The sequence below is a fragment of the Artemia franciscana genome, chromosome 13 (genome assembly GCF_032884065.1).
Source record: "Artemia franciscana chromosome 13, ASM3288406v1, whole genome shotgun sequence".
NCBI classification, from domain to species: Eukaryota; Metazoa; Arthropoda; class Branchiopoda; order Anostraca; family Artemiidae; genus Artemia; species Artemia franciscana.
The window spans coordinates 42,533,650-42,545,911 of record NC_088875.1 but is presented as its reverse complement, the minus strand read 5'-3'; the positions used below and the strand labels follow the sequence as shown (position 1 = coordinate 42,545,911).

The window sequence follows — 12,262 nt, the reverse complement described above, 5'->3', positions numbered from 1 at the left end:
ATGATCCAGATAGAAATCATGGAAGAATAGCACAAGGTATTTTTTTTCCTTTTTGAATGGGATCTTTAAAATGCACTGTAAAACAATTAGCTTATTTAATCCACATCCTTGTTGGGTCGTTTAAATCTACCCCTTGGACACTTTTACCCATTAGGAAAAGGTTCAAACTCATAAAAATTTTTTACTATAGATAGGTGCTGTGTTACCACCACTATAATCCACTCAGGAGCTTGGAGGTTCATGTGTGAATTTATGAAAACAAGATGCATTTTGAAGGGTTTTGATTTTTTTTTTAATGAAAAACAATTAAACTGCTAAATTTCAAGAGGTTTTTGTTAGATGTCATTGTGTTTGTAACATAAAATTTGTTTTTATTAGTATAATAATCAATAAATTTGTATTGATCTTTTCTTGGATTTAGATTTACTCCTTTCAAATGTAAAAAAAAAATAATTTGTAAAATAAAACAATCAATTTAACCTATCTATTTAGTTTTCAGTAAAATCCAAATAGCACTCTAGCCCTTAGGAGTTTGATGGAGTGGAAATATTATACAAAGACAAATATCAATAAAGGTTAGGTTTTAGTAGTGTCTATTTTAATGCGTTCGTCCACTGCATATGAGTAGATATATATGTGACTGTAATATGCCTCTGAAGTTTTGTATATGTGAATATTAATTGTATATATATATATATATATATATATATATATATATGTATATATATATATATATATATATATATATATATATATATATATATATATATATATATATATACTAGCTGTAGGGGTGGCGCTTCGCGCCACCCCAACACCTAGTTGGTGGGGGCGCTTCCCCCCCCCAAGCCCCCCAGCGCAAGTAAGTCGTTACGCGCCATATTAGTTACGTGCTATTGTAGTTGTGTCCCTGTGTACCACCTATGAATATAGATAGATTTATATATGTGTTTTAAACTACGTAAAACTTGCGAATATACAACATTATTGGCTTTCCCATTGTCTCTGCATATACAAAGCCTTATGTACTAATAATGACTTCATATGCAAACGCTCTTTTTACAAACAAACAAACATGCATACACACAACTCGTTTTTATATAGATAGATATACAGATAGATACAATACAAATTAACTGCGTAAAACTTGCGAATATACAACATTCTTCGCTGTCCAATTGTCGCTGCATATAAATAGATTGTCAGGTTTACCGACCCTCGAACATGCAACGTACAATTGTCCATGGGAAAAACAATCAGTATTAAGATCTATACCACATTTTTCCAATGATTGCCCTTGAGCTTTGTTAATGGTGATTGCAAATGCTAATCGAATTGGGAATTGCAATCTTTTAAATTGAAAAGGCAGATTCGTTGGAATCACGGGAATGCGAGGAATAAGAACAGCCTTACCCTCAAAAGGCCCTGTCAAGATTGTGGCCTCTATTAGCTTTTCCATTGTTTTTTTTTACGGCAAGTCTTCGGTATGTTGATATTTCTTAAAAGTATTATTGGTACGCCTATTTTTAGTTGTAGCACGTGTGGTGGAAACCCTGAAAGATCCACGGAATTTAAAAATTCAGATGGATAATTAACCGCTTCATTTGGTTCCAAAACTGTGTCGACTGATTTGTAAAGGACTGCTTGGTCTCGAATCTTGGTCAAAACAATATTGTTGATTTTGTGGACGTCTATATTTTTGAATGCCAGAATCGCTCTTTCACTCAGCTATTTATTATTTTTATAATTGTTTAAAGTATTCGGAAATACTTTTTCAATCAATTCATTTTTGGACGTCACTAAATTACAGAAATCAGCAGGTAGTTGTATACGTCCTGAAATTGAGTCTACTGGGAGCTTTCCGTTTCCAATTGTCAGCAATTGATTTGTCATCGTTTTGCAATCGGACACGCATATTTGTAGTAAATTTTAATGTTTTTACGTGTGCCCATAAATTAGAATTCTTCAGGCAAGCATTCATTTCGTCTACAGGGGTTGATCTAGGTATTATAGGTAATGTTTGCCTGAAATCTCCCGCAAGCAATATTAATGTGCTGCCAAAGGGTTTCGACTTCCCTCGCAAATCTTTCAAGCATTGATCCAGAGCCTCGAGCGATTTTTTGTGTGCCATTGTGCACTCATCCCAAATAATAAGTTTGCATTGCTGCAATACTTTACCCATCCCAGATGATTTGGAAATATTGCACGTGGGAGTTACTGTAGAATGCAAATTCAGAGGCAATTTCAAAGCGGAATGACCAGTTCTTCCACCAGGCAGCAATGTTGCGGCTATTCCGGACGACGCAATTGCCAACGCTATATCCTTTTTTGATCGAATTGATGCCCGAATCAGTTTTATCACAAACGTTTTACCAGTACTTTCTGACGCATCCAAAAAGAAAATTTCTCCAACGTTGTTATCGACACAATGCATTATCGTATCATAAATGTCTTTTTTTTCCGACGTTAACTTGGAAATGTTATTTTGTACATACGAAAATAGATCACTCGTACTGTAACTTTGTTCACGATCCAATTCTACACATGTCGAAAAAGCAGCGATACGGTTAGGTGAAGGCATTCCCAAATCCTGAAGAGGTTTGTTTGCCATACGTACGCACAAATCTTCTATAATAGCTAAAGTGTAGTTATAAATTTCTGATGTAAAGTCAAAAGTCATATCTGACGTCTCTAACTGTTTTCGATGGAGTATATTTTCGGACATTTTTGATTTATATTTTTCCCATAACTCTGTAGGAGCTGATGGAGAGCAAAGTTGTTAAAATGATGCCAAACAATGCACGAATATGACTTGGAGTTGACGTTTCGCACGCGTCATTGATGCAGTTATCCCAGTGTTGGTCATTCTCCAATAAATTCAGAGCTTGGCATGCGCTACGGTAAGTGTCATGTATAGTACCGTTTACAGTTCTCAAATACTCAAAGGATGTCGGACCGGGTACATTCACCAAAAGCAGGCGTAGAAAGAAGCATTCATGTTGATTGGGGTGAACGGTGTAGAGTCTTCCTATCGTGGTATCTTTGAAGATGGTAGGTTGGCCGTCGACTGACTTACCTTGTTTTCGACGTTTAAATACTTTATTTTTAGTATTCCACGTGTAATACGAAGGCACTTCAGTATACAGCAGTTTTTTTGCAAAAGAATCATTTTTGCAAAGCGAAAAGAAAGCGGTAAACTTTGTATCCGTTGGATTCAGGGCTCTTTGTTGCACGTTGGTTTCCGAGAAATAAACACGTTGACCATTCTGTAAATGTACCGCTAAGTCAACAACATCTGGACTACGTTCATGTATCGGAAATGAAAGAATTCGCCAAACAGCTTCATTACTGCTTATGTATCTTCCAGCCTGATACTTTACGATTTCGTCGATATGTTTGATATCGGGCTGCAAGCCAAAAACTGCCATGTCACTGCCTTTGTTGACGTATTTAAATATGTATTTGATTGCCTTTACGGAGTTACAGTATTCAACGTATATGTGTGCATTAAATGTTTTTGATAATAATGGGGAATATGGAACAACCCACTGGTTATCTACTTCGATGGTGGTACCGTTACGCTTCTTTATTATTGCTGTTTTACCGCCATCTTCAGTAGATCTTCTTCTATATTGTGGGTAACCATTATTGCCAGTAATTGTGTTGGATACTAAATGTCGAGGATATTGCTTTGTGCACCTTCCTTTGGCCATGCATGGTGAATTTTCGTTCAGTGCACTGCAAGGTCCATGTATCATATTTTTTACAATAATATCATGTAACCCCTTATCGACATTTTCATCAGGTGTCCCAAGGTTGATTACATGTAAATGTAATAAATAAATCTGGACGACCATCGAGACGAACATACGCAATAGCATCTTGAGCATATTCATGCATATGACGGGGACTGCCAGCATATGACGAAGGTAAAATTGTTAATCTTCCAACGTTTGTGGTATTACCGTCATTTACAACTGCATCTCGCAAATGAATGTATTGTTCAGAGCGGAGCTTGGTCTGATTCAGGCGGATATATAGCAAACGTTCTGATTCAACTTTAGCATACATATCAACGACGTATTGGTGAAACAATTGACGGCATTTTAAAATATAGTTTTCTTCATCCTGCCGAATCATTAGTCTATAGGAGTAATACTGCATTGCACTGCATTTCTTATTCATTTCTTTGTTAGTGGCTGGATTCATCAATTTAATATTAAAGTGATAGCCGTCGGCTCCATCCCAAAAAATGATAGGATATTGTAGGGCATCGTAGCATCGATGAGTTTCAGCCATTCTTAGCAACTGAGCGTTTCGCTTATGAAGAATAATATCTCGAGGTAAAAACTGATCACCGACCATAACGATTGCCACTTCGTCGATAGTTGGAGCATTGTATCTACGCACATGTTGGCCAGGAGGCGTTTTGTCAGCGGAAATAACAATCTTATGCGTATCAGTAGGCATCAAATCGATGGCTGTTTTGAACAGACGCACTAGATTATTATTTTCGTGGAAAAGATGTTGCAATTGGGAAACGATTGTCCTTTCAACGTTGGGGGAAATTTCGCAACGTGCATTCAATTCAGAATTTCTATCACTGATGAAGTACAATTGTAAAAATTTATGATTCTCGCCTGAGAATGGTAGAAGGGACCCTGCTCTATGATAAATATGCCCTTTTACTTTGAAAGTAGACAAAAATTGATCTGGATTTTCGATTTGGGCTCCAAACGACGTCATTTGGAAACATGAGTTATATTTTCTGATTTGTGATAAAAAACGCTTAGATTCTGACGTAGTTCCAGTAAGGAAAGTCTTCAATGGCTCTGGTGGTGCAGCCAATAGAGGAAGTTTAACTTTTCCTGAGGCGCAACACATTCCCATTGTTTCACCATTGAATTTCAAGGCCTTGCAATAGGGACAAATTTTAGACATAGTCCCGATTTGAACACATCTACTCAAGCTATAATCATCGACTGGGCTGTACCTGAATGCCAGGCGATAACTTTCAGGTTGCTCTAATTCCTCGGCACGCTTTCTTTTCTTACTTTCTCTATCAGCAGTAAGCCTGATTTCTTGCTGTTCTTGTGATTCCTCGGCACGCCTTCTTTTTTCACTTTCTCTTTTAGCAGCAAGTTTGGTTTCATGTTGCTCTGGTAGTTCCTCGGCACGCCTTCTTTTTTCACTTTCTCTTTTAGCAGCAAGTCTGGTTTCGTGTTGCTCTGGTAGTTCCTCGGCACGCTTTCTGTTCTTTCTTTCTCTATCAGCCTCAAGCCTGTTTTCTTGTTGTTCTTTTGATTCCTCGGCACGCTTTCTTTTCTTACTTTCTCTATCAGCAGCAAGTTTTTTGGCATAGACTCTTTGAGCATCTTCCTCGGCTGTTGCCATTGTAAGTTCATCAGTCATTTTAGAGTTAAACATTAATAGATTTCTCCGTGAACGCATGTCTTAAATACCTTTAATGACGTCACCGTCATAACAAAAATGACGACAACTAACTTCATGACGTCAGTCAAGACACAAACATGACGTCAGTCAAGACACAAACATGACGTCACCCGACAGACCCACACACAGACAACTTATATATATATATATATATATATATATATATATATATATATATATATATATATATATATATATATATATATATATATATATATATATATATATATATATATATATATTTATATTAGTTATTTTGTTTCAGCTTTTTTTCGATTTTTATTTGTATTTTTTTAGTTTTAGGTTATAGTTGTTTTTCCTTTTTTTTTCTTTTTCTCTTTTTTTTACTCTGAAGAACGGGCGAAGCTTTCATTTGATCGTTTCTCTTCTTCTCCGGGCCATAGACCAGTTTGTTGTTTCCATGTTTATTTCTTTGTTTTGTTATGCATACTTGAATTTGTGTAATTTTGAATTGTTGGTCTGAAATTCTTCTTATTGAGTTTTCAGTTTAAATTTGCAAGAAATTTTATATTAACAAATGAAGAAGTTATTTTTAAAATAAATTATTATTTTTTTGCTAAAAACTGAAAATGAAAAAAATAGTTCAAAAATTCATCACATTTTTGCTAAGCACAAATCGTTGCCGTGTTGTAACTTATATGTCAGTGAACTCCTTGTCTGACAAATTGTATTACAAATAATGCAATTAGTTTAAACAGTTATACATGTGGGGAAGGCAAGTTAGCTAGATGGCAGTATGTTTTAATAGATAGATAGATAGTTTATTTTAGCCCACCGTCAGAACAACAACATGGCGGAGTATAAAGAAAAACAAATAAAAAGGAAAAAGAAAAAGACGAATAAATAGAATTCAGCAACCTTATAAGTTTGAAATACCTATGGTGCAAGTTTTAGAGACAACTAGATGTGTGTCAAGTTAGAGGTCCTATTTGTGTTTTTCAGCTTCTTTGTGTGAATCCATGGCGTCAGTCAGCTGCTCTGAAGAAGAAGAAGCAACTGATAATGAATTGATGGAAGAAGAAGAAGAAGAAGAAGACACTGATGCTCTAGAATTTGATAAGGATTTGGATGAGGAACAATCACACAAGTAAGAAATAAGTGCTCAACCACTTCTTAGATTTTGCTTCATAATGGTGCCACCAATGGCATTATATTAATACATTCTATGTGCATATCCATAAGATTCCAATAAAAACCTGAGCTGCTTAGTTTTTTTTTTCAGGTAGAATTTTTTCGAATGTTTGTTGATGCTAAAGTCAAGTTTCAGTATAATTTAATATAGTGAAATACTAATGTTGTAGAATAACTAAAATATAGATTGTAAAATTTAATGTATAAAATGAAGTTTAATTATTATTATAACATTTAGTCACTAACAATCTCTTAAAATAATAAGCGGAATTTATTCAAGTTTTGTGAAGTCTCCACTCCCCATAACTCAGCACCCTAGCTCATAGTTGGCAGAATATTCGAGTTGAAGATATTATCTATGCATTCTCATGTCTTAAATAACCTGTAACAAAGAGTTAGGAATAACAACAGATGATGCTAATTTTCCCCTTTTGATTATTTTACTAATAGGTGAGATCATATCCAATTAATACTTTCTTCAAAATATTGGATACCGTAGCAGTGTGACGTAAAGGTCGTAGATTAAGTGAAATCGTTTTAAGAGATTAAATAAAAAAAAATTCTATATGTGGTTTGAATTAAGTTCCCAACTTTTAGTCCAGTATGACGCAAACTAAACTCTAATCGTCATGTTTTTTTTTTCTTAAAGAACCTAGGACAATCAGCAAAAATAATCAGTTAAATTTTTTGATAAGGCTTATTGTCGGTAAAAAATTCAAACATTAACAATCTCCCAATTCTAGAAGACCACTAAGCCCTCAAAGGAAAGCTACACTTTCTTAAACTCTTTGGTGCCATATGTTTTAGGTTATTTTTCCAGCTTTCCATTCACGTTTATTATTTTAAAATTTTTAATTTGGTGCTCGTGTCTACCAAAAAACTGCATATGGTGGTCTTTTTTAATAAAAATTGAATTTTCCAACTTTTATAGGATATTTATATAAGATGTATCAACTTCTATAAGATATTCACAAACAATCAAATATCTTTCTCCCTCTCCTTGGACCCTCAATTCAAAATAAATATCAGAGTTATGTAACACGTGAAATATTTTTGTTTTATTTTGTCTTACAGGGTGAAAGATAAGGGGAAATCTGATGCTGGAAAATGATCTGCTGCAGCTCTGAGCATACGAGTTGGTGTTTTCCAGGATCTAGAGGACTGACCGGGATTTTCCCTTTTTCTAATATTTCGTTTTCTTTTGTCTTGTAGGATGAAGGACAAGGGGAAATCTGACGCTGAAAAATTAGCTGCTGCAGCTCTGAGCATACGAGTTGGTGGTTTCCAGGATCCAGAGGACTTGCCAGGATTTTCCCATTTTCTAGAGCACATGGTATTCATGGGAAGTGAGAAATACAAATCAGAAAATGAATTCGACGATTTTGTCACGGTAAATATTTTGTTATATAAGGTGTAAATGACAAAGTCAGGCCTCTTTGGCGTTTCTCCAGCCCAAAATGTTTTAGATTTTTGCAATATTTGTTGTTCCCGAATCTCCACTTCATAATTAATTCGCCTTCCTCCCTTAGTTAAGTTTATTCTTACGTGTCCGAGCTACTGCAATTCAGGTTGTCACTAATGATTTCGCATGATTCAGCTGTACTAATGGTTAGCACACGGACTTGCAATCCTGTGTCCGTAACAGTAGGGGTTCGAATCCTGGTGTCGCTGATTATTTGGTTTGGAACGTGGGTAAGCGTTGTGAATCTGTAAGCCTAGCCAGAGTCGATTCAGTTGCAACTTGCAACCGGGTGCCTGAATAAATCTGGGAAAAAACACGGGAAGCGTTGGATTATTGACCCCCTAACCACGCGTTATACTCCCGGCCGAAGGCATAGAATCAGGAGGTTGGCACCTGTGCTGCACGCGCTATTGGTCAGCATGCAAATAAGTTTTCTTTTTATAATGATTTGGAAGGGATAATCAGATGTTTTCATATCTTTATCCTTAAGTGGCTCGGAACCCAATGTCATTAACATCGATTGGCTATATTATAGCGTCAAAACCCTTGGTAAACCCTTCATTCTCAACGTCACAATATTATTCCCTAAAAGTAAGGCATTCTCCGCAGAATTTGATCTGACAACTTAATATTGTTTAGTTTTCGAGAGTAGAGTATGCTCTGTTATAGATTAAAATCACAATAATATTTGTAATATAAACAATTATATTATGAATGGTAATATTAATAATAATAATGTAGTATCATTCAGTTCATTATTCTGTTTAAATTACTGCATAAGGATAAATTTTCCCTTGTATCAGAAAAGGGAAAAAATATTGTCAAAGAAATCCACATATCTTTTTTGCCAAGGAAAGGGAAAATGTTTTTACACCAAACCAAATGTCTTTGCTCTGAACAATTTAACAAAACCATTCTTGAGACCATTTTAGGAAAATGAAGTGAAAGTGGAAGTGGAAGGTAATACTTTTCATCTATTTATTACTTTTTTGTTTACTTATAGCCTGGTCATTACAATTTCTGTTCTCCAAATGATTTGATATTACCTGACTGAAATAAAAGGATTATTTGAAATGAAAGGTCATGCTATTTTATTTATCTACTAGCTATAATATGGATATTTCAGTAGAGCTATACCAATTATAAAAGGGTGTTTAAAGTTGCCCCGGTATTTTTTACTTATAACGTCATTTGAAGAAAATGAAATGAAAGAATTTCATATGAAATGACACAGTATACTTTTTTTTATTTATGTACTACCTTTTCGCTGACTTTTATGCCGGTCATTACGAATTCTGTTCTCCAAATGATCTAGCAATGTCTGACTGAATGGTCCAGACAGATGGTTAATGACTCCTTCGCCCTGAAACCGTTTTGGCTGCTGCCCTGCTCAACACTGTAGAAGGGCTAGTGTTCGCCGACTCATCAACTTACGTTTTCTGACTTACTCTTGCACTCTAATACGTCAGCACTGAAGGACTCGAAGTGAAATTCCTTTTTGTCGTTACTCAGTCTGGGGGCTGGAAGATCTCTCCCTACCTGGTCCAGACAAATGGTTAATGAGTCCTTCACCCTGATACCGTTTTGGCTGCCGCCCCGCTCAACACCGTGGAAGGGCCAGTGTTCGCCGACTCATCACTTACATTTTCAGACTTACTCTTGCACTCCCATACGTCAGCCGTGACGAACTCGAAGCGAAATTCCTTTTTGTCGTTACTCAGTCTTGGGGCTGGAAGATCTCTCCCTACCTGGTCCAGGCAGATGGTTAATGAGTTCTTCACCCTGATACTGTTTTGGCTGCTGCCCCGCTCAACACCGTAGAAGGGCCAGTGTTCGCCGACTCATCAACTTAAAGTTTCAGACTAATTCTTCCACTCTAATGCGTCAGCCGTGACGGACTCGAAACGTAGTTCCTCTGTATCTTTTCCCTGATGTGTTAATGCCTGACGTTCCTCATAGATTTTTCGGATCTGAGGGCTTGCAGTAAATCCAATAAATCTTTATTGATGTTCTCTGCAACCTCTTGTGGATTTTACTTGTGCTGAAGTTGGTAGTTCTGGTGGGCCACCTACTAGTAACAACTCAATGCTGCATAAAGCTGCCTCAGACCAACAGAGCTGTGTACACTCCTCATCCACCCCAATTCATTCAGGCCTTCACTGTTTACCCCTCCCAAGTAGCTCTAATTTTCTTTGAATCTTTCCTTACGACCTCTAGCCATCCTATTCGGGGTTGACCTGCTTTTTGGTTAGTCCTAGATGGATGACTGAAAGGAACAGTCTTTGGCAGTCTGTCATCCTTCATCTCCAAGACTTTTCTAGCCATCTCAACCTTTTTCTCATTATAGCCCTAGAAAATGGTATTGAAAAAACCACACTTCTTGTATGGCCTAATATTTAAAATACGGTTAGTCATCTAGGTACCGAAAATAATCCATAGGCAATTTCTCTGTAAAATTCCTAGCAAATCTTCCTTTATCTTTCGGAGCGCCCAAGCTTCGTAACCATACTTGACCACTGTTGTCACTGTAGCTTACAAAATACAAGTTTTGTTTCGTAGACTTATTTTCCTATTCTTCCAAACTTTTTTGACTGTAAAAACACCCTGGGGTTTTGTTTTTTTAACTTTTTACATCTTCACTGTGTCCACCATCTTTACTTATCATATTATCCAGGAGAGTTCAGCTATTCACTTGATTGACCTTCTCGTTTCCTAACTTAGTACTTAGCAAAGCCATTCTTAAGATTTGCTTTTCTATTTGCTGCTAGACATTCCTGGAGTATCTTCAGAAGCTTGGGGAATTTGTGTTTTCATAATATGGTTTCTATTGAGTTGTCCATTTTTTAATCATCGAGTATTTGTCCTCCGTGCTCTTTTCTTCGGAGGGAAACATCAAGTGGAGTTTGAATGAGAAACATCAAGTGATTGCTGGTCAAAAAGTGGTTGTATCAATTTGACTACCCGAAACAACTATTAATTACCCTGTATTTAAATTTAAAGAAAAATTAAAAACTCAAAATATTCCTCAAATTCATTACTTACTTTTAAAATTATGCTTCCTTATTTAAAAACTTTTGAATATAACAGTATCTATATTTTTCTTTATTTTTCTATTCTTCTGCTTCACAAAGACCACCAATAAGAAAAAATTCCCTACAATAAAAACAAAACTTGCACTAATTCCTGATCTTTCCCAAACTTTATAATCCTTTTCTATTCCATTGATTACTAACTGACTTCCATCTGTAGAGGGAACAAAAGTGGACCCGGAGGAATTACAGAATGGTTCGAACTGAACGCCATAGTAAAAATTCAGCAGAACAGTTGAACTTGATTTTCACCTTCTTTAGATCAACAGGTTCATTTTTAAAATGTTTGAAAAGCAATGGAAGCATCAATTCAGTGCAAATTTTGACAATTGATTTGTGCAAAACATTGAAATAAATAATGTAGGAAGTCTAGAGTTGCCCTGTTTCGAATTGATGGTTCAAGTTGCCCTGCAAAAACAAAATACTTGTGGGAAACATTGAACACTTCTGGTATCTCTAATCTGTAGAATTAGGATTATTTGCAAAAACTTGCATTAAAATATGAAAATTAAAACTAAAAGTGCTTTTAAAAACTTTTTAAAAAGTTTTAAGTCCTGGTTGAACTTCGTTGAAGTAAGGATGTTAAGGCTGTTTTAAAAATGTTTTTCAAAGAGATTTTTAGTTTCTCTTTTCACATTTTAGTGTAATTTTGTATATTATATATGTATATAAATATATATATATATATATATATATATATATATATATATATATATATATATATATATATATATATATATATATATCTGGTGTTGTGCTGAAGACGGCCCTTGGACTTAGGGTCGAAATATTCACTGAATGGAATTCCACTGTCTTGGAAAATAATTTCCCTATTGTTTCTAAGTTGTGTTTCTTTTGATGCTTATAGACTCACGGAGGCAATTCTAATGCTCATACTGCCTGTGAAGAAACAGTTTTCGTCTTTGATGTTTTACCAAAATATTTTGAAGGGGCACTTGATCGTTTTGCTCAATTTTTCATTTCCCCGTTGCTTTTGAAAGATTCTATGGAAAGGGAGCTAAGAGCAGTTGATAGTGGTAAGTTTTACACTTTTTTCTATGCTTCTCTTTTTAATGAACATGTATCTATGCTATTACAATAGCAA

The 12,262-nt window shown here is 35.6% G+C and overlaps 1 protein-coding gene across 1 annotated transcript in view; it reads left to right on the top strand.

Moving 5' to 3' along the window:
• The window catches only part of LOC136034331 (nardilysin-like), a 36,202-nt gene that overhangs the window by 14,033 nt on the left and 9,907 nt on the right, over positions 1-12,262 (top strand). Inside the window, exons 3-6 of the mRNA XM_065715464.1 lie at positions 1-36; positions 6,418-6,562; positions 7,819-7,996; positions 12,026-12,194. Of these exons, the coding sequence (XP_065571536.1) occupies positions 1-36; positions 6,418-6,562; positions 7,819-7,996; positions 12,026-12,194 (528 nt within the window). The remainder of the gene's footprint in view (positions 37-6,417; positions 6,563-7,818; positions 7,997-12,025; positions 12,195-12,262) is intronic.